This window comes from Paramormyrops kingsleyae, chromosome 20 (genome assembly GCF_048594095.1).
Source record: "Paramormyrops kingsleyae isolate MSU_618 chromosome 20, PKINGS_0.4, whole genome shotgun sequence".
NCBI classification, from domain to species: Eukaryota; Metazoa; Chordata; class Actinopteri; order Osteoglossiformes; family Mormyridae; genus Paramormyrops; species Paramormyrops kingsleyae.
Window position 1 is genome coordinate 20,014,288 of NC_132816.1, and position 23,164 is coordinate 20,037,451.

Here is a 23,164-nt window from a genome sequence, read left to right on the forward strand (position 1 = left end):
TAGCTGCGTGTTTTAGGATTGTGGGAGGAATCTGGCATTTCTGTGAGATACGCAGAGAACATGCACAGACCAGGGGAGGGATTCAAACCCACATCCCTGCAGGTGTGAGCCAACGCTATCCACAATACCAACACTGCTCTCACTCCCCTTCAGTGCCAAATATCTTATGTAACAACAGGACACCAGTTCCAGGACCAATAAGTGGAGTTGAGTGGGGAGGGGGTGTTTGCCCCACCCCCACACAGAAAACCCTAAAAAGGAAGCTACTACTTTTAAACCTGTTCCTTGCATCTTATCTCAGTTTGTCCCTAACCTCAAACTAACATTAAAGTGTGGGCTGTAGGGCCCAAACATGCCATATCTGAATATATCATCTCCCTGGGCAGCATGCAATGTACAAACAGGTTTTTTGTCACCTATCGGTTGCCATATGGTACTGAAAATATGCCACCTTGAAGACCAACGTCATCCGAGAAAATCAAGATCCCCACACGCCAGGATTCTATCTTTCCAGCTTGTGCACCCAGGCAATGGCAGACAGAACACAGACTAATCTGTATAATCGATTACTTTTTATGAGCGTGGTGGTTATTGGGGTGGTGTGGATCACGGAGACACATTAGCCTTTCTGGCCTATCATGGCATCAGCTTTACATCAGAAACTAGGGTGAAATGCCAGACTCAAAAATGCAGGCTGCAGCTTCTTGCAAACAAGCAGTTCGAAAGCATTTTCGTGTGAGAAAGTGGGAGCACTATGTGCCAGGTCATGTGACCATCATCACATCATGTGACCAACCTGTTCCAGTATACTTTTCCAGTGTCCCTGCGTGAGAGTCTATGAGGTCACATTGCTGTTGTTGTGACAGCAATCCTAGCAGCAACACGTTTTTGCCCATCTGCACTTTCAATGAGGAATTCCCAGATTTGTATCTCCCGGTTTCATTTAATGAGCCAGCTTGCCTTTTCCACAGTGACTTTCCGAAAAAAAGAGACCATTTGTAAGTTCATTCAAGAGAGTAGAAGACTGAAGGAGACAGGAAGGAGGACGGACGTCGTAGGAGGTGGTGACTGTGTAGCGATTAGATATTCTAAGAGATCTATTACGGCATTCTCAGGTATGGAAACACTGGTGGTAGTGAAACAAAACAGAGAAGCAGCAGGTGATGCATTTCAGAAAGATGCTAGGAGACAGGAGAACTGTGGCTTACAGGTAATACCGGTATTCAAATACTGTAGGAAACAAAGATTGGTGAAGGCAGGAGTCTGGAAGGATGGATATTGTAAGCGACAGACAGTGTCGGACGCAGATACTGCAGAAGCTGCAGGAACGACTCACGTTTTTGAAGCCCCGGTAGAGAATCTGCAGCTCCTTCTTGGTGAACTTGGTCTGTTCCAGCAGCTTGTCGAGGCCCTCGGGCCGGTAACACACCGTGGAGAGCTCAAAGTCGTCCTCCACACTGTCTGTGGGCGGGAGAGACACGCGATGGTTGTTTAATGACCAAGGCCTGCGTCTCCAGACGGCGCCGATGGAGGAGAAGCTCAGATACACCACAGCTTATCTAACTGTACCCTGAACATGGGAATGACAGAGGGCAAAGGTCAAGGAGAAACCAATGTAACATGGCCCCATTTCTACATTATTCTTCATCCCCCAAGAACTCCCACCCCCTATAAATCATATCATATGGTTATATAAGACGACAACAAGAAATTTGTGCCATGAGAATTAACATTATGCTTCATGAAATTTGACGATGATGAAGGAACAACCAAGAGAATGACTCGGATATGCAGTGATACCAACAAACAGAACGTTAAGGAGAAGCAGACTGAGATACTGTCAGCCAAAAATAACATCTATGCAACGTTAGGAGTTTTTAAAAAAAAAGACGACAGGACATCTTTTCAGAAAATGGGTCAGTTGTCCATTCTGCTCGACTGAAAAACATTAAATGAAAGCAACTCCAAAACAATTACAGCTCAACAGACACTCAGCATTGTTTCTGGGTTCTGCAGTCGGCCTTGATTATGGTGACATGTTTTAGGGTATAGAAATATACCCTCACCTCAGAATACAGCTGCATTTCAGAAATCCCACACTCCTCGTTTACATGCATGTGCAGCCCTAACATGCCTGCTTTACCAAACCCCTAAGTCCAACAGAACCCTGAATTTACAGAACATAAGCCTGTCAGCAATAAAGTCCCCAAAGATCAATGTGCGAGTCAGAAGTGTGGTGACACTTCTGAGGGAAGCTTCCGGCTGCCTACCTAGGACTGGCCTCCGGTTAGGTGCAGATGTTTCCCCACTGAGGTAAGCAGAACTCATCCACTCAGTCCAAGCATGCTTCGACACACATGGTGTGGAAAGTCGTGAGATGAGCATTGCCACTGGGAGTAAAAATAATCCTAATCTACTACCTAATCACAACACCTAAACCTATTTCCTCAGTTCCCCGGATATGAGGCCCCAGTGACAATCAGACACCAGCGCCGTCTTATCTGTTCCCATTACTGGGAAAAATTGGGGGGAGAACGGGACTGAGACCGAGGTGTTTGGGTTTTCACTTTGCATTGGGTGTGGCCATACCATGTATGGGCGGGGCAGGGGGCGGAATCAGGGAAATGGGAGGAGACAGACATATAAGGCAAAGAGGCACTTGCATTGACTGACTGTGGGGGTGGAGCTCGGCCCACAGCACGCCAGCAGTTTGAGGAATCTCTGCTTTATGGTTTTTTTGTTTTGGCTGGAGGAAGGGTTACCTGCAAGTCACCAACCACAGCGAGAGAGAGGTTAGATGGGGCAAGGCGGGGGCCTGGGGTGCCCCAGGAGTGCTCAGGCACACAGGGGCATACAGACGTTGGACATGCATGCACGCACACACACGCGCCAAGCTGCGATGGTGCACCGTGCATATCATGCAGCATTCGTATCGCATGCTTAAGCGTAATCCAGCTTCCTGTCCAGCGGCCGCACGCCATAGGGACGCATAGCAATAACAACTAACTAACGATCAGAATGTTTCCTGCTTAAGTCTCAGTGGTAACAATGCAATTATCGGCCTATATAAGTGTTTAAGCGTACCTGCAATAATAATAATAATAATAATAATAATAATAATAATAATAGGCTCATTACGATGATTTCAAGACTGACTTGGATTTAAAGTGGGAATGGAGGACATTCCCAGGAAAATCGAGAAAAATTACGGAACTTTCCAGAATTGGCACTGTGCAATCTGTTTTTACAAGGTGTATGAGATCCTGTTGGGGCAACAGATTGCACAATGGAACCCTCGCCTGGTCCACTAAGTGGCCACTCTGACCATGGCTATCTGGCCTGTTTGGTGCCTCTAGTGCTGTGCTCCAAACGGCGCCCCCCCTGTGGAGGGCAGATGAACTGCAGGAAGAAAAAGCTGGCAGGGTGTCTGTGATCTGCTGGGGGCCACGCCATCTCACATACACACACATACACACACACACACAGACTCTGTAACTCACACATGTAAGGACGCAACCAAAGCATGTCAACGCACCAGCTCATGCAAGAGCGTTCTGTCACAAGGGCTGACATTTGCTGACCTGGCTTTGAACAAAACCTTCTGCAAACCGTCACCCTTCGACGGTGAATATGTAAGCAGCGGCTACAAAAATGCAGCGTCCGTCTCCCACCAAAACGGGTGCCATTGTTGCAACAGATCCTATCAAACCGTTACGCTCACAGTATCAATGTTTTTTGTGCTAGCTTAACTAGATGTGCACAGATGCTGCAGACCACTGATAAATCAATGCTGATTATGATGATACCTAAAGTCACCTACAGGTGACAATCTTCTGTTTACTGTTTTACTGTTTAATGTTTTATTGTCATATATATGTTCATGTTTTGTATGGCTGCTACCTTGGCCAGGTCTCTCTTGTAAAATAGATTTTATATCTCAATGGGACTTCCTGGTAAAATAAAGGTAAATAAATTAAATAAATAAATCACCAGCTTTCAGTGACGTTTCCCTAAAAGTACCCGAGGAACCAAGTGCGTAAACACTGTGTGTCACCTGACAGCCACACAATTCCATCCCCGAAACGTTCCCTGGCTGCCGTGGAAACCGCGGCACGGCAGCGCTGGTAGCTGTTTCTATGGCAGCTGGATCTGGTTCTCGCCCATAATACATGCAGGTGCCCGGGCAACGTTCTAGAGCCTCTTAAGCAAGCGGCCACCGACCCAGACAGCCACCGACCCTGACAGCCACCGAGCCTGACAGCCACCGAGCCTGACAGCCACCGAGCCTGACAGCCACCGCTCGGGCTGGCACATGACCGGTGGGAGAGACCGCCGGCGTGTTTGATTCACAGTCGCCGTGACGATGGCGAACCGTCTGAGATGGACTCACACTGGGTACCAGTCTGCCGCTCTGTCAGAACACGGGTCTGCTGCAGCAATGACGCCCTTTGCCTTTTTACTGTGTTTAATAAGCTACAGAAATGAAAGATTGAAACACTAAAACCAAAGTGCTGAACTATGTACAGTTTAAAAGTGTGATAATAAAACCACATTTAAAAAAAAAAAAACTGTCAGAGGAGTAGAGGAGGAACGACATGGTCTGGCTCTGAGAGGAGCAGATAACAGAAACATCACAGACACATAAGGAGAAGAGCAGGGTAAATAATTCCCCCCAGTACTGACCCCGGATCAGTTTAATCACTTTGGGTATAATGTCCAGATTTAGGATTAGAAGTGGATAAGCTGATCACAGGCACCGCTGGGGGGTCCAAGCTTCTGAGGGAATTTTGTGCAATTTGCTCCTGCCAACACTGATCCAGGATCAGCTCCTCTGAGCCTAATCCAGGCGCACGATTCGCTACGTCACCAAACCCTCGCAAATTGGCTTGGTGCTCCAGTGAGGGACTGTCCCCAGCAGAGAGACAGGCGTCCAGAATGTGACAAATGCCCTCCCCTTTTCCCGCCTCTGACTGAAGCCACACGCCCGGCAAACGGCGGCTGCCATTCTGCACGACGCGCGGGTCACAATCCACATCTCGTATTATGCCGTAATCCACTGAGAAACATGGGCAGCTCAAGGCCCGGTGAACGCGGGCACGGACCCGAGACTCAATGGCTGCCGGTTCGAGTCTGAGGAGAGGCTCATTTCATGTCCTTGAATAAAGTCCTCACACCAGAATTACCCCATTAAAAGATCCGGCCGTATAAATGGATGTAACAGTCAGTCTGGCTGAATAAAAGCACCAGCAAAGCAATAAAATAATAACGATGATAACAGGAAACCTTCCTAATATGATAAACGGCAATGGGACGGATCCGAAGCGCAGCGTTCCCTCTGTCCGCTGTGGTCTGTGACTCCGCAATTAAACTCTGTTCTCTCTTCCTGTTTATATCTGCTTTTTCACAGTAATGAGTCAGAAGAGTTCACATATTTACTGGACAATGTAAAACAAAACACAGTATATGTGCATTGGCTCTATGCTGGCATTCTTCCATTGCATGATACGTGGAGGTACTGTACATAACCTTTTGTAAAAGCAGCTCACCCACTACATACATTCTGCATCTCCCACTCCCTGGGCTGAATGCCCACTTTTGCTCATTTCTGTTTTACTTGTTCTAACTCCCCCCCCCCCCCCTCCCCACCCATACCCAGCACCTCTGTCAGTCTCGTTACGCCCTATATTAGGGCATTTATGTCACCTGTCAGCCTTGACACCCACCCTGAATTCCAGTGCCATCACAATAGGAGACCAAACCACTGGGGTGCAAAGGAACATCAGAATGACACAGATGGCAGAGTGGTCAGGTAGGCAGCTCCAGGGTTACGGGTTTGAATCCCTGTTTGCATGTATTCTCCTGGTTGGAGTAGGGTCAAGTTGCATGATCCCATGACTGATGTTCCACCCAGACAGAATTCTGCCCTGTGCTTCTTGGGATAGACTGAGGGGAAAATGAACCAACCATCATGTATGGGTACCACATAAACAAACATCAGCTGGCACTGCGTAAACTGGGACCAGTTGCTCTGAATGGGAAACAGACTGGAATTGTTCAAAAACATAACCACATGGGAGCTCAGCAGGTTGTGCCTGCGACCGGAAGGTTGCCGGTTCAAATCCCATGACTGGCAGAATGTTCGCATCACCACTGGGCCCTTGAGCGAGGCTCCTGACCCCCAGATGCTCCAGGGAGGCTGGATAAATGGCCAACCCTGGGCTCAGACCCCAAGCGTTGCTCTCAGCTGTGTGCGTGTGTGTATGAGTGTATCTCCCAAAAGAGGGAAGAATGCCACTCTATTTGTATAAATGGCAAATAAAGAATCGTCATTTTGCACTTATCCACACAGCCTAGTCCATCTTCCTGTCCTCCTGTCTGGCGCGATGCTAATGTTGTTGTTACTAACGCCGCATAATCGGCGTGGCCGCAGAGACCCTGATGGGAAGCCCTCACCGAATCGCGTATCTCCAGCCCTCACGCCTCTCGCCGTGACACGCCACCCCTCCCACGCTGCCTTTCCATCTGACATACGCCAAACGTCGTATCGTAACTTTGCACCGACACCTTTGGGGACGTCTGCTGGGTGCTGCTGCTACAGCTCCTGTTTGCCTGTACGCTCGCTCATATAAAGGAGGGAGCGCAGACAGGGTGAAGCAGCAACAGGGGTATCGACACAACAAGCAAACAAACAAACAAGCAAACACACCTTTCAAGAATGACGGAGAAAAGAAAAAGCCCAGAATCTCAACATTCCATCCACCCAGAATCTCAAGATTTCATAAGAGCCTGCAGTTCATATTTCCCAAACCCCATCAATGACAGCAGATCCGATAGCTCTGGTCACTGTTAACAAACCCAGGTCACCTTCCTCTCCTTTAAATCCAGAATGATGATTAACAGGTTAATCCTGTCACCTGCCATTTTCACCATAGTGCTAAGGCAAGTTCTGACTGGTTAATTGAATGATATATTTAAGCAGTCAAATTCATATAATGATAGATACATGCTTTCTGCTGCCTAGTGCCCCAGAGGTAACAGGTGTCCAGGAAAAAGTGAAGGACATTTACATGATTACTTCCTTCCACTCAATTTCATCATCTGCCTTCAGTTAAGAGTTAATTGATCTAAAAAAAAAAAAAAAGCTGCAAAGAGTCAACAAAGCCTCCCATTGGCCAGGCACTTCCTTGCTGTGGCTGTTCATGAATTCTCCCCAGGTCAGTCCTCAGAATGTCTCTGCACGCAAAACAAAGTTCCTCAGGAGTCACTAATGGTCTAACGGGCACAATTACTGAAATTACCCCATAGCAATGAACCACAAGGATTCGGTCAATCTGATTTTAATTGCTTTGCCTGTTGCATGCAATTCTATGCAACGTTTCTCACTGGTGAAACTGACCGGTGCCTGGATGGCAGGAACTTAACTTGGCTAAGATGACCTTTTTGACCTTGTATAAGTGGATATGGGAAACAGATGTACTAACATTGACCGCTGTGTGTAACATTGTAGGTGTCTACAGCCCAGACTGATATAGCACCTACAAAGCAGACTGATGCTCATGAGTACAGAATCAGTGATCTGCTCCGGTGCCCCGAGGCAGAGCAGCCTAAGGCAGACAGGCTTCAGGTTCTGGGGCCACACAGAAAGACTGGAGTTCTTAACAGGCTTCCATACTTTTACTGAACCATACAATCAGGTCAGAACAAAAGATTCAAATGCAAAACAGGACCATGACCTTTCTTACTCTGTGTGTTGCCACTTAGAGACAGAACAATAAGTCACGCCGTCGTATGGAAACGCGGTCTGGCTCAGAGAGGATTCTCCTGCTTGAATTAGCCGTTCAAAACACGCCATGGGCAAAGTGAAATAACACATCAGGAGCAGAAAACAGAAAGGAACATTCCGGAATCATTCCTGCCAAGCCGACATCCCACACACAATATGTCAGCCGGCAGAACCTGCCCTCACCGCCGACTTTAAAAACAATGCAAACTTCAGCACTGTCACGAATGCAGACGAATATTTCATCGGGCAGAAAGAAAATTTAACGAAAAGCGGCACCCTTGATTAAAAGGCATCTAGAGGATGACAGAGCAAAAAGCCGGCTTTTCCGAAAAGTAACCCCCCCCCCCACAAGGAACTTTACCTTCCACTACTCCAGCTCCCCCGACGGGCTCGAAAAGACCGAACTGCTCCAGAACCTTGACGAAGAGCCCCATGACCACCAGGACGGCTACGATCTCCAGGCCATCCAGGTCCATGCTGAGGCTGCCGCTCTGAATGCACTACATGTCCTTCGTCACCGACCACGACAGCCTCCGCTCGCTGTTCGCCGTGAAAGATCCCCTCGTCGGCAAGCGTCGTCAGGCAGGGGCTCATTCCCCCTTCCCCGTTGGCTGCCCTCGCCCCTCACCCCCCCCCACCCCCGTTAATTCCAGCTGTAGCCCCTCTCCTTACGCCTCAATAACCCCGGTCCAGTTTCTCCAAACCTGTGGGACGAGCCGGGATCCACATCCAAGGTGGCCGCTAGTTAAGGATTCTGGGGGACCCCCCTCTGTCTTGCTGGTAGGGAGCTTCAGAGCGCTCTGTCAAAGCCTGGGGAATGACAAGGCCCCCCCCCCCCACCGCCTCGCAGAGGGGCTGGGGAAGCAAGGGAGTCTCCTAACACTGTGACGGCCAGCGTGAGTCTGTTACTGCCAAAGTATGAGCGAGGGAGGCGGGAAAAGAGGGAGAAAACAAACGAGAGAGAGTGAGCCATTCCCACCCATTCCAGTGACACTACCTATACTGATTTGCCTAACGCTGTTACCTAGGTAACGGGGCGGCGGATACCTAGAGGTTCCAGCGACGGTTTAAAAATGAGCCCGGCGTTTGATGCCGTTTTGCTCACACTATATGCTAAGAAAAGACGACTTTGTTCAGTTTTAGCAGTTTCACACTCGCAGCCAGCCAGCATTATGCTTCTACCTGTTTTGTGAAATGAAATGAAGCCTTATCTGCCGTTTGCACAAGCATGAGAACAGATAGACTGGAATGAGCTTTTCTGTGTATCCCATCATGCTCTCCTTTTTTTTAAAGGCACACACAGATATAGAGGTGAGAGCGAGGCAGGGTCAGGCTGTTCTTCCAGCACCCCTGAAGCAATTTTCGGGCGGTTATGGACCTTAAGGGCCCAGCTCCGATGTGATTCTTCTGCCGAGCATGGGATTCGAGGCCTAACCCACTGAGCTACACAGCGCCCCCCTGTGGTTCCTTATATGGAATGCTTTTAGCCCTGTCTCCAGGCCAGGGTCTCATGGAGACGTCATACATCACAGCATCTCCCTCCCCTGCCACGCACATTAAAAATCACCACTGGCATTTCATAGCTGTTCCAACTCTGTCATCGAGACATTTCGCCATTCACATTTTCTCTGTTCTAATTAACCGTATCAATCACTTTGAGTTAATTTATGATCAAACAATCACGTTTGGGTGCCACCAAGATGTCCGTCTGCGACAAGATGTCCAATTGGTGGTTTTTGCGTTGTTTACAACAGTGTAGCCGTTGGCAGCCCTCTGGTGCATGAGGCCAAAGACACTCTGGGTTTGCATAAATATTTACCACGGTGCCCGCTGGGGTTTTCCGGTCAGGCTCTATCCCTGACACTTTGGCAGTGTGCATACAACCGCTCATTACGCCGATATGTCACTCCGGATTGTTCCGGATTGATATGAGGGAGAGGAATGAGTGAGGGAGCAAAGAAGGGAAGACAGAGGGATGGCGGACGAAAGCGCAAGACTCCAGTAGCATTTATCTCGCTAGCAGCCCCTGGCAGACCTTCGAGAGGACGACACCCCTGCAGGTTATTTCCAGCCGCTTCACTTGAAAGTGTTTGCACGGCTGATTAACCCGGAGCGAGTGAGCTCATTAAAAAAGCCACTTCATTTCCAGAAAGTTCCAGCACCACACATACATACACACGTCCCTTTACGGTATCACAGCGCTATTCCACGGTAGATTATGCCATCTCAGTGCGCTACCCGACCCAGCTAGGCAGAATTATCGATTTCACGCCCACAGGACCGGGGGAGGATGCGGGGAATAGACTCTGGGGACACGCGCGTGGACACATCCGCTCATATCTGCACGCGTGTGCGTGTTGGGCCTACTCACAGTACGACCGCAGCTTAGTCTCCCTCCCCGAGAGTCACCTGACCTGCTGCTTCACACCTACCTGTGGTTTAATAACTGCCATGGCAACCCAAAGACAGGAGGCTTCGCGCTCGAAAATCCACGACACACCTGTCCCTTTAAGAGCAGGTTTAAAGGGGCACCTTCCACATATCAATGGGCTCTAGTTTAGAATGGAGAACTCGCTGTGATTCAGCTGGTCTGCCGGGAAAAAAAAGATGAATAAAAAAATAACTATGCTGCAAATGGGAACAAGACGGATATAGAGCAGAGACAGCGTCGATAATCTGTTATTCTGCGCGTCGGCTTTTAATTTTCAATGACAGGGACAGGCGACACAGAGCAGCGCCGGCGTATTCGCCCGCCGCCGCCGCGCAGGTCTGAAGCAGCCATCTGTGAGTCAGACACAGAAGCACCGCCGACAGACAGCCGCCGCAAAAATACACTGGGAGTTTATTTTTAATTTCAGCGCGTAGCTGAGCCTCCTCCCCCCCTTCGTCGCACACTCCCCGCCTCCCGCATGTCATGCTCCGATGTTTTGTTTGTGCCACTCGTCAGAAGGAGATCTGTTTGTTATTTGTCGCAATTACGCCATCTTTAGTAATATCGAGTCGAACTTTTGTTGCCCCGTTGCATTCTGGGATTAGTGTGTGCAAGGGGAGGTCCGGTAGCTATCCAAAGTCATCAGGGTAACAAAGTGAATGATATGTGAAAAATGGGAGCATTATACTGCAGAAAAATGCAGGGCGTGTCAAACAGTGGCATTTTGGCATCCAATAAGAGGTGCTATGATTAACCGGGGAAAGAGTGCATTTCCATAAATGGCCAGCTGTCAAGTTAAAAATAACCCCAAATCAGAGAACTAATATCTGAGTCAAAATGGACTGACACTGAAGATCTAGGAAGAATCAACAGTGCTTAACATGAGCGGAAACAGCATCCCGGGCAATAAGGAGTACAGTACCTGTCTTTCCCGTAACGAGGAAGATACGATAACAGCTGAAATGTTTAAATGTAATTGTCTGGTATCCAAGGGGAGGCAGCTTTGATTAACATCAGCATCATCGACGTGGAGGAAATCGGGATGAAGATACGCGAGATGAATCCACACACAGCCTTCCAGATCCATGCGGGCCCTACAAAGCCAAAAGCCATCAGAGCACAGATCCAAAATACCAGGAATCTGATCCTGTCCCTGTCCCCGCCCCCCCAGGACAGATTTGCCCATCATCATTTTTGTTTTTATTGTTACCCCTGAAAGAAAACAAACAGCAGGATGGAGGCAAGATTGAAGGTATCGGTTTGGCGTGGGGGGGCGTTTGAGCTGTCCGATATGAGCCGGGTGGTAATGTGTGCACGAGCGGGTTCCTGTGCGGTAATCGGCGATTATCTGCCGCCATATGACACTCTATACCCCGTCTGCGAAGCCTCCTGCCATTACCGCTGCATTTGTGGCCCCTTCCCATCATGCCTAAGAGTAACTTCATCTGGGGCACCGATGTCCCAGAGAGGGGAACCGATCGCTATCCCAAATTTGTGTATATAACCTCCCTCCAACGCCCTTTACCATGTTCCATCAAATCATAACACATTTAAAACAATGACTTTTACTGGATTTGAATAGATCTTTCTGGAATTCAGCCCCATGAAAAAAAACACATGGTGCCCAGATAAGTCTAGAGAGCTGTCTCGAACCCATGGACGAGGCTCATGAGAAGCAGCCTTTGACCCCCCGATTCCAAGAGAACACAGTGTGGTGGGTGGGGGCTGAGGTGAGGGGGGGCTGAACCTCTCTGTCTTTCACCGTCCAGAGGATCCCAGACTCCCTGGAAACGGGCTGTCGCCGAGCGGGGGCAGCGCTGGCTGCGGACTCCGCTCTTGACACCTAATTAAGCCAGCCACTGTCGTCAGGCTGTCCCCGAGGCTGGAGACGGGAGTCGGGTGAAGCGTATGAACCACAGATCCCTCCTGGCAGCTCTTGGCTTCCACGAGACCGGACCCGAACCAGGCCGAGTCTCCCGCAATATGGAGAGCCGGTGTAACAAGCAGGCGCCCGCTGACTTATAAAACACACACGAGGGAATATCACTCGGAAAACCAGGGGTACCACGGGAACACAGATTCAGGCGGCAGTCAGGGAGCAGGAAAAGGCACCTTATCACCGTGCTCCACCGTGTAATCATCAGGTGTCAAAGAGGGCGAATGTTATGTAAGCCCTTGCTTTTGCGACAGTCAGGTCTGGCCGGCAGCACCCACACAAACACAGGACCTATTACACTAGAAATTTTTCCACGGACAAGACGGCCTGGTTTGGCAGGGTGGCCCAAACAAGATCTTGCCAACTTTCTCCATGGCAAATTGTGCCTGTGTGGTCACCAGCCTGGAGAAGTGTATAAGGAAAGGGCCAAGGAATCAGTCATCACAGCTAAGCTGCTCTTTTTAAAAAATCTCACGGGGCCTGTTCCTGAATGCAGAACTAGCCTCAGATGCCAACCATGGAGAGATCTGGGGATGAGGTCGTCATGCAGATCACAGGCTATAGGAAGTCAAAAATATTTAATGAAAAGAAACGAGTACCAGGAAGTACCTGGAAAATGTAAGCATCTCAGATCATCACCTCCTCAACCTACAGCCATGAGGACATAAGTATCCGTAGGACTAGGCGTTAGCTCTGTCCCATCATTCCAGGCTCCGCCTCCCATTGGTTCACACCAATTATCCTTCTGATGATGGATTCTGCTTGGGTGTGTGGAGAGCCTGATGACTTTGAAGAACCGACGATAACGGCATTACAGTCCACTCACCACAGCCTGACCAGTCATCAGTCCATACATTCCGGGACCATCCTATATTTCTAATTATTGTGAAACAAATCTAATTAATCCCTTTTAGCCAGTGCTATACTTTCACTCCTTTCAGTATCACACTCAATTCCCGATCGACCCCACCCACCTCACAGTTCTCGCCGGTACCCGTCTCGAGCCCCTATCGATTCTTCTAAATTGCTTTTTCACGCTGACTGACAGCCAATAAGATAACATTTCTGCCTTCCTTAACTTTGGATGTGCATGCTGAAATGTGGCCCCCTAAGTCTCTGTCGGCGGACGTCAACACAACAACTTGCCACGTGAGTCGTTTTTAAATTGTTCAGACTCCCCCTTAGGCCCGGCCATGTGGTTTCCGGAAAGCACGTTGAGTCTGAGAAATCATCTGGCAGTTGTGTTGTGGACTAAAAACTGTGACTAATGTATATCAATGTCACTTCAGAAAAATGCTAATGCTGAATCAGCCCTCCAACCCATGAGATCAGCACTTGGAATATGTACCATTTGAGGGTTTCCTTGAAGCTCTTGTGCAATAATAGATATTGGCCTCCAGTCACAGTGCATACAGACCTAAGCTCCCTCCATGCTAGCTCGACAAAGGCTGAAGAACCTCCCCGAGGTGTGATATTCGACTGTAATTAAACTCATCCAAGGGTGGCTACCTAAAATCTAGCCCCGCCCCTTCATTTGCATGCCTCAAACACCCCGGAGAGCTGTGACCCTTAGAGCCAGGACGTCCTGGCTGTGGTGCCAGTAATTAATCTCAGCACTAGGAAGGTACCTTCTGGGCTTTGAATAATAAGGATTAGTTAAAAAAAACTGGCGCACTGGGAGAGTCCAAAAGGAAGCACAATGTACTCAAAAAGGTCACAGATGGGGCAGAGCCCAAAACCAGTCCACAGTGTTTACAGTAATGCCTACTTTTTTATTCCTTCTTACTTCCACCTGCGTTGTCCAGCTGTGTTGTGTTCAGGAAGAGAATATGAATATGAATCAGAAGATAGACACTCTCTTCTTTAATTCAAGCCATGATAACAGTTAAACATAGGATGCTTGTCACTGGTAATACTGTTGATGAGAATTCATGCTTAGGGTTACCTGGTGGGCCTGGCTGGCAGATGTCAAAATGATGCAAATTAAAAATAGTTTTAAATGGGTAAAATTTGTTTCTTCAGCACTAATTTATCTATGTTCAAGTATACAAGAGCAGCACCTATGCATGGACTTAGGCTGAACTGAAGTTGACCATCAGTTTTTAAATTGTAGATGTGCTCTGAAAAACACTTCATAAATCATAAAATCATAAGGTCTTTTTAAAAAAACAATGCCTTGATTATCTCAGCTCACTATACCAGTAAAACAGCCTTAGAGGGACGCTGGTATTTGGCACAATGACTAGTAGACTTCAAGCTGAATATAAAGGTAGGATAATTTGCTAAGGACTAGCATTAAAAGATCAGCACATCCGTCTAGAAAGCAACAAAGGCAACCATCACTGTCTAGCTCGATAGTGAATGTTTGTCAGCTCAATGAGGACCTCTGCTGGACACTCGCTGAGCATCTTGGCACATCCATGCAGTTGGATGCTTCAAACAAATGGACCAAACTGTAGTCCACTCCCTCTTTCACCTGCAGTTTAAATTGTTGCATGCTGGTGGTTGGCAGGAGTCCTTATCCATAAGTAAATGGGCCCATCGAGGAGGCTTCTGACTGGAAGGGTGAAGGAGCAGTAACTATACACTTTGTTTATATTTGTTTAGCTGAGACTTTTGTCGAAGTGAGGATCAGAGAGCAGGATCAGCCAGTGCAGTTGCCGTAGTTGGGAGTCAAAGGCTTTTGCTCAAGGGCCTAATGGTGACATCACTTTGCCAGCTTCAGGATTTGAACCGGCAACCATCTGATCGTTCTGTAAAGCAAAGAGCACAAAACTAAGCGGCAGTCAACATGCATGAGCAGAAAGGTTTAAACAATCTGCAAAGCACAGGCCATGAAAATATGAGTTACATCTGGCAGTTTGTGTCAAGAAGAGTATCCTGCGGAACACTAAAGGGTGCATGGTGCAGAACGTAATAATGTATGCAGATCACAGGCCAGAGGTCTCTGGGGATTCACACAATGCTATTTGGAGGACATCCTCAAACCACCCAGCACCATCGGTCCGTGCCGTCCTCCTGCACCTCTATACACATCCCACTCAAAATCCGTCTCTGAGTCGCCCTCTTTTGGTGGGAGGACTTACCAGCATTCCAGGATTCACCTATATGCCAAGTCAACAGAAGCCTTTTCTGAGCCTTAAAATAAATAATGAACAACACGGCCATGATGACGAGCTCAATGCCAAGCCTGAGCCAATGTCCTCGACCTGACACCTGTAATCCATTGTGGGGATCCTGCCTTTCTACAGCTCAAATCTGACCTCCTCATAGGGGAGAGGGAGCAGTCAGGCCTGGCAGAGAATGGCTGCTTGGCCGGATGCCTTGGCGCTGTGAAACACAAATGTCCATTGGGAAGTTGTCTCATCGGGATGGCATAACTTGTGGTAATGCCTGGACCCGGACCAGGCCGCTTCATAATGGACCCCCCCACAAAGGCAGCCTCATAGGCAATGACACATTCACAGCTACACTCTCCTTTCCTAATGCACACAGAGACATAGGTTAGGAGAGGGTGCTGTGCCCGGTCAGCCACAAGGTGGCAGTGGTGTCCTTGTTTAAATACACTTGTCTCATTGCTTTATCATTTACCTCAGGTGGTGAAGACTATTAGTTCATTTAGAACTAATAAAAATGCAGTATTTAAGGACTTCTGTCATGATCTCAAAAGTTCATTCTTTCCACCGCCTGACTAAAATAGAAACACTCTGTCTCGCTGGAAACTATTTTTGCCATCTGCTGAAGAAAAGGTTGCTATTTACGTCCCGTGTTGCGCTTCAGCGATATAATCAAAAGATCCCAGCATCAGAAACGATCAAAGCCATGCTTTTTACTTCCAGCTGGAAACGTACGCTTCTGCATCAACGGGTACAGTGCAACGATACTACACAGACTAAGACAGAATGAGTGCAGAATAAATCTGTTGACTTGAGTGCAGAAGCACATATCAAGGTAATATACTTCACTCATTATACATTGATATTGCATTTGCATTGATGTCATCTGAACAAGAATGTCTACTCGTAAAATGTTTCAGGTTATAGGTTCATTGTATCCCTACCACTCAGCCCTTCACAGAGGCTCCCCCATAATGAGCCATACCATTGGGCCTTTCAGGAGGCTCCTCCACAGTGGGCCATACCATTGTACCCTTCATGGAGATTCTCCATTCTCCTATTGTGTCTTTATCATTGTGCCCTTTAGGGAGGTTCATCCAGAGCCCTACCACTGTGCCCTTCCTGGGAGTCTTACCCACAGTGGGCCATGCCATTGTGCCCTTCAAGGAGGCTCACCCACAGTGGGCCATACCATTGTGCCCTTCAAGGAGGCTCACCCACAGTGGGCCATACCATTGTGCTCTTCAACGAGGCTCACCCACGGTGGGCCATACCAATGTGCCCTTCAGCGAGGCTCACCCACAGTGGGCAATACCATTGTGCCGTTCAGTGAGGCTCACCCACAGTGGGCCATACCATTGTGCCCTTCAGTGAGGCTCACCCACAGTGGGCCATACCATTGTGCTCTTCAGGGAGGTTCTCCCATAGTGTCCCTATCATTGTGCCCTTGCCCTTGATGTTGGCTTTCCCATAATGAGCTCTATCATTGGACCCTTGAGACAGGTTCTCACCATAGTTTTCCTGCCATTGTGACCTTTATGGAGATTTTCCTATAATGTTTTTTTTATCATTGTACCCTTCAGGGAGTCTTACCCACAATCAGCCCTATCACTGAGCCTTTCAGGGAGGTTCTCCTACTGTGGGCCCTACCATTGCACCCTTCAGGGGGGCCCATCTGCACTGAGCTGTACCAAATGTGTCCTTGGGGGGGGGCATCATCTACAGTGAGCCTTGCTACTGTGCCCCTCAGGGAGGTTCTTAATTTGAATTGGTTCTGTAAAACAATCAACTGTATAATCAACAGGATAAATTATAAAAACTTGAATTACAAGTTGTGTGAGCCACTTTGGGTAAACAGCAGAATGGTAGCAGAAAGCTACCTCCATGGGGTGACAGTACACTTGGGCTTGAACCACACTCCACTGGGGCCACCGTTAGGCTCAATCGCAGATGCGTTTTAATGAGCAATTAGCAGAGGAAACACTTGACTGCAGCACATGCTTCATTAAGGGAAACCGAGGAACCGGGCGTTTTTCTTACTAATTATCTCCATTTTATGCAACAAAGCGTCTGTGTGGAGATTGTTCATTCAGGGCCCCCGGGTATTTGTCATTACACAGCATGCATAGGCAAGATTAGCACCATCCATTACGGCTGTGGGCTGAAACCGTACAGCAGATTTTAGAGATGCATCAAGTCGCTGTTAAAAAGCTCAGTTAAGACCCGGCGTCTCGCCGTCATGGTTAATCTGGCACTCTCGGAAAATAAAAACAACAGCCGCAACAGCGATTTGTCAGCCGCTGGAGGAATTCAATGCACCCGGGACGGCGGGTCCAGCAGATACTCGACTCTCAGCTGGAACCTCACGATGATTCACGAGCCAAAGGATAAGTGATATTTTCCACATCTAAGGACACTTCATGATGACTCATCACGAAAAAGAAAACGCAGAGGGCTCTCGGGACGCCAGTGGACGTGCCCTCAGCCTGCGGGTTTCCCCGACTTGAGAAGGGACGGTGATCACGAGTGCTGGGCGAAAGTGAGAGGGGTACATAAACCCGGATCACTTTCAGGATGATGCCCAGGTGGCTCGCTGCGGATTTCTAACCAACCCTCCCTCTACTCGCACAAGTAAATACAAAACAATACTGTTGTCTACTGCAAGAACCTTCTAGAAAGACAATGAGATGTCAATTGCAAAACAGTCACGCAGCGTCAGAGGAGACATGCGTGCTTGTTCTAGACCACTGTGACTAGGTCCACGTCGACCACCCAATGGGTTCATTAACCATTTCTGAACTCTGCTCCTATAGCCTCTTATAATTCACACTCAATAGCTATTTATCACAGTAAGACTACATATGGGTTGGATGTAAACGGCACAGAGAAATGATTCCTGACAGGGAGCACAGCTGCAGTAATGAATGGCCTGTCCCCCCCCCCCCCCCGCCCCCCCAGTCCAGGGAAAGTATATAGGCGTAAATCCGAGCTTCTTTTCATACTGCAGTTGTGCTCTCTCCGGGAACGCTTTGTTTACACACGCCGGCGTGAGAAAACCACGGGGGGTGTGAGGCATCGGGCGAATCACCGAAGTCGGTGCTGAATGGCGCCCCCCGGTGAGACCACACGCCGGCTGCGAACCGGCGATAAAATTAGTTTTCGGAGACTGCCTGGCGAGACTGCAGCGGGCACCGAGACTGCGAACGCGCCGGTCTGTGCGAAAGAGCTTTTCAATCTGAGACCCAGGAAGAGGTAAACGCACAGGGCCGGGTTACGCACTAAAACGCACACAGCCGGGTTACGCACTGAAACGCACACAGCCGGGTTACGCACTGCAACGCACAGGGCCGGGTTACGCACTTAAACGGCGATGCCAGATTTTGGCATGACAGCACCGTCGCTGCGCCAAAAAGACATGACATCAGAAACACACTTCCCCTCCGCCGAGGGGCCGATTTCACGCCTGCGTCTTCCTGACATGGTGTAGGCGTACGCTCCAGCAACCAGCACCGGCTATTCTCAGGCTGCTGTGGTGCATTTTGGGACGAGATCAGAATCATAGAAGGAACTAGAGACATGTTTTTTTTCGGATGCTCTATGTAGGTCACAGGTAGCGACTCTGAGGTCACCGCGTCCTTGCTCCTGCCTCACCCTCCCCCACCCCCATCATGCCCGAGTGGCTTAGTAGAAGCGACCGGCTGCTCCCAGCGGGACGAGATTTCAGTTGTGCGGGGGGGTGGGGGGGTGTATGTATGTCTGTTTGTTTCTCTGTGTGTCTTGAAGGGAGGTTCTAAGGACTGTGCTGAAATACCTGATATACTGAAGGACACTTTCATCACTCCCTTTTACAAATGCTCAGCGGAAAAGGAGACCCCGAGCAGCTCAAGGTCACTGTCCTCCATCCCCTCCGCCCCCATGCCGCTAGCTGCCTCAGGCAAAAATACAGGATTACCAATCCATTACAGCAAAACTGAGAATCAGCTCCTCTCCATCACATGACATGTCACATGACATGTCACATGATACCAGGCTGGCCAATCGGTATTAAAGGCCAGAAATGACTTACACCCATTTGTTGTAAGCAGACATAAGGAGTGTGGCTGTCCATCTGTATTGGCTAATCACCTTCCTCTTAATTAGTACGAGGTAGGAACTGGGCAGATCTGCACTTTGGACAGGGGCTGAAGGAAGCAGGAAGGCTGGACCAGGTGGATCACAATCTTCTACATCTGTCAACCTACACCTGGCGGGTCGCGACCTGTCAAGGCATCCGGACACATTTCCACACAGGCGCCGACTGGAAAGCAGCGTCTGCTCTTCGCAGAAAGGTCCTCAGCCCTGCAGATACTCATCAGCACCAACTCAAGAAAGACGGTAAAAATCAATGCAATACTGATTGCTCCGGGTAACAGCAAGACAAAGGGCGCATTGTGGAGGTTTCCCACATGGGAGCGTGATGCCGTCTCAGACAGAAAACAGGTGTCAAGCAGCACCCGGATGTGACCTAAAAGAGACCAAACCCCTATGAATAACACTGCTCAGAGTGCATCAGTGTTTCGGAAAATGTACTACTGGGTTTTCAAAGGTAGTTCATAGCAATTATGCCCCACTAAACTGAAACTAGGTTAGTCTGCAGGTGACAAACACATTTCCTCCTTTAGAGGCAAGTGCTACATTTTTTCTTAAGAAGTGATAAATACAAAAATCAATCCTTTGGTTCCGTCTTGGTATTTTTAATTGATATTTGATCTTTCTGCTGCGGTAATGATGAATTGCGCTGGGATTCAAACAGTTTAATTTAACGTTCTATAAACACCAAGGGAGATGTTTCCTCCCTCCGTGCCTTTCATCTGAAGATCTGAGGTTACTTATAATCGGCCCCGAGCTCTCTGGGTCCACGGAGCGATCTATGCAGACTGAGATCCATCACCCTGGAAAGGCGGCAGGTCGTGGACGACTCTTCTGCTGAGTGCACAGGCAGCTCCACTTTTACAAGGGCATGATGGGGGTGTCATTCAGCTTCCTGCTTGACCCAGCTTGGCGGGGGCAACACTCTCTAAGTCTCCTAATGGGCATATGGGTGCTCAGAATCTCCCTGGCATCGAGAGGAGCTGGTTGACAGAAGAAGTGCAACTTTACGGCAAATCCCACCAAAAAAAAAAGTTAGTTTTGTTCCATTCCAGGCTTTTTCTCAGACATCCAAAGTAAACAGTGTATTATGTCAGCCGTACCTCTAGGTTTCTGGGCAAAGTCACCGGCTTAAGTCAACAAGTGACATTTGCTTCCCCAATTTGTGCCAGAAGTGCGCAGGGAAGAGAGCTTATGTGCTGTTCGAGTCGTCGCGTTGCTCTGATATTGATTACTGCTCCCCTCAAATGAATCCGTGCTCTGCCCTCTGACAACTGGGAAAATAACATTTCCGCTTGCCAGTGTTTACAATGAGAAACACAACCACTACCAGCATACTACCACAGAAAAGCGTGAAAGTTTGTTAATATTCATACAGCAGGAAGTCACCGACAAAGAAGGACTACAGCATACTACCAAGGAAATGTGTGAAAGTGTTTGTTAAGATTCATACAGTCGGACACACAGGGAATAAAACATGGACTGATTGGGTTGCGGGGTTTTTTTTTCTGGACAAACTCAAAATTCATCTAGCAGGCAACGGGTAGAAGACTGGACCTGGTTCCTTACAGAGGGGAAAGGCTGGTTTTCTGCTGGAACACTGGGGGTTTTTCATTTATGATCAAATGTGAGTCTACCAGATTCAGCACCGGGGAGGGACTTTGGAGAAATGTGGTGGGTCGGGGTGGGGGCGATGCGGGGGCTGTGTGACTGACTTGGGTGGGGAAATCGGGTGGGCAGGAATGCTGTGCTGTTTACATGCCCCTATTCCTTGTTTATTCGACTGCTATAAATTTTTTATTACTAGCCTGAGTAAACCTGCCCAGACCGGCATGCCATCCATCCAGTTCTACACCAGCACTCGCCGCAGATGGCTCAATTCATTCATCCATCTTCTTAGTCTTTTTCTCTAAAATCTCCCATATTTTCGGTTGCCGTGTTTCCCCACTGTGCTCCATTTGCCCTGTCCCTGTAATCCTGACACAGCCTCCTCGGTCCACAAATTCCCCATTTCCTGTGTCACGTGGCTCCGCTCTCTGAAATGGGCATGAATCTCTGAAATGGGCATGAATCTCTGAAATGGGCATGAATCTCTGAAATGGGCATGAATCTCTGAAATGGGCATGAATCTCTGAAATGGGCATGAATCTCTGAAATGGGCATGAATCTCTGAAATGGGCATGAATCTCTGAAATGGGCATGAATTTCACTCATGTTTTACCCAGAGATAAAGTGTGATTAAAACCTAAAGCTTCACCCTCCGGCAGAATGTCAGTGGGAAAAAAAAACAGCTACGGGTCACATCCTACGGACCACGATGGTGTGTGTGTGTGTGTGTGTGTGTGTGTGTGGGCGCGCGTGTGCAATTTTAAGGAAACGGGAGCCAGGCTTTCTGAATCAGTATGCCATGTGTCAGGGTGATGAATCAAGAGAGCGCTGTAGGGCCAGCCAAGCTGAGTTCCAGCCAGTGCCCCCCTCCCCTTCAAAAATAAACACATCAGATCAAATACTAAAAAATAAAATAAAAGGAGAAAACGCCTTTTCCTGCCATGACCCATCCAACCTCACAAGACCAAGGCTTCCGTCTCCACTCTCCCCCCTCCCCCCGCGCCCCCGACTCTCAACAAGGTTTTATTTATAGAAAACGTGCAAAGCCTGATTCACTGACACGGAGGCCGTGAAGGTGATTTTTTAAACCCCCTTCCTGTCTGGCGAGGTGGAGGGCAAGCGAGGAACCGAGCTGTGTCTCATTACCCCGGTGTCACTTAGTGTCACTTAGTGTGCAGGCATGGTGGGCTTTTAACCCCTCGCGTGCCGGTGCCACGTTCCGTCGCCCTTCACGGTGGTCACTCCCGAAGCAGAACTTCGGGGGTGAAGAACGAGAGCGGAAAGTGTGAAGCAGGAGTGCGGAGAAGGATGGGCGTTACTGCATTAAACGCTCAGCAGATGGCCTCATCGGGACGTCAGGCCATGGGGGTCGAGCCATTTCCCCAAAAGGAAACACAGAAGCGGTTAAAAGAAAATGTGGGAGAAGAAGGAGATGATGTCATTACTGCAGAGAGCCGGTCTGCAGGGCTGAGTGCAGAGGGACCGAGATCACAGAGCCGGTCTGCAGGGCCGAGTGCAGAGGGATCGAGATCACAGAGCCGGTCTGCAGGGCCGAGTGCAGAGGGATCGAGATCACAGAGCCGGTCTGCAGGGCCGAGTGCAGAGGGACCGAGATCACAGAGCCGGTCTGCAGGGCCGAGTGCAGAGGGATTGAGGTCACAGAGCCGGTCTGCAGGGCCGAGTGCAGAGGGGCCGAAATCACAGAGCCGGTCTGCAGGGCCGAGGGCAGAGGGACCGAGATCACAGAGCCCCGGACTAGACTGCACTCTCTCTCTCTCCTCCACACACACACACAGACACACACACACATTTGTGTTCATATCTTTGTGGGGGCCGTCCATTAATTTCTCTGGGGAAAACTCTAATCCCAACATGACAACCTTACCCTACCCAGCCCTAACCTTAACCATAAGTAACCAACCAAAATATAACACTTTCGACATTTTTAGTTTTTGACTGCATTCACAGATTTTTATGAAATTGAGGTTATCCAAAAGGGGACCTGGTAGAAGTATCCCCAAAAGTAAGGACGTTACAGGTTTTACCGCACTTTGGGGACAAAAAGTGTCTCACTCACACACACACACACACATTGCATGATAGAAATCCAGATGAAATTCTCCTGTTGATATCTTGGGTACAATTGTAGCTAAGAAGCTACA

The 23,164-nt window shown here is 48.8% G+C and overlaps 1 protein-coding gene across 6 annotated transcripts in view; it reads right to left on the reverse strand.

Moving 5' to 3' along the window:
• The window catches only part of kcnip2 (Kv channel interacting protein 2), a 69,946-nt gene that overhangs the window by 7,298 nt on the left and 39,484 nt on the right, over positions 1–23,164 (reverse strand). For 3 of the 6 annotated variants that reach the window (XM_023820575.2, XM_023820574.2, XM_023820573.2), the window contains one exon: positions 1,337–1,461. In XM_023820575.2, coding sequence (XP_023676343.1) covers positions 1,337–1,461 — 125 coding nt within the window. Of the gene's footprint in view, positions 1–1,336; positions 1,462–2,270; positions 2,638–2,663; positions 2,763–8,144; positions 8,388–23,164 lie in introns of those variants that run through there. The other 3 variants (XM_023820570.2, XM_023820571.2, XM_023820572.2) reach the window with 3 other exon arrangements.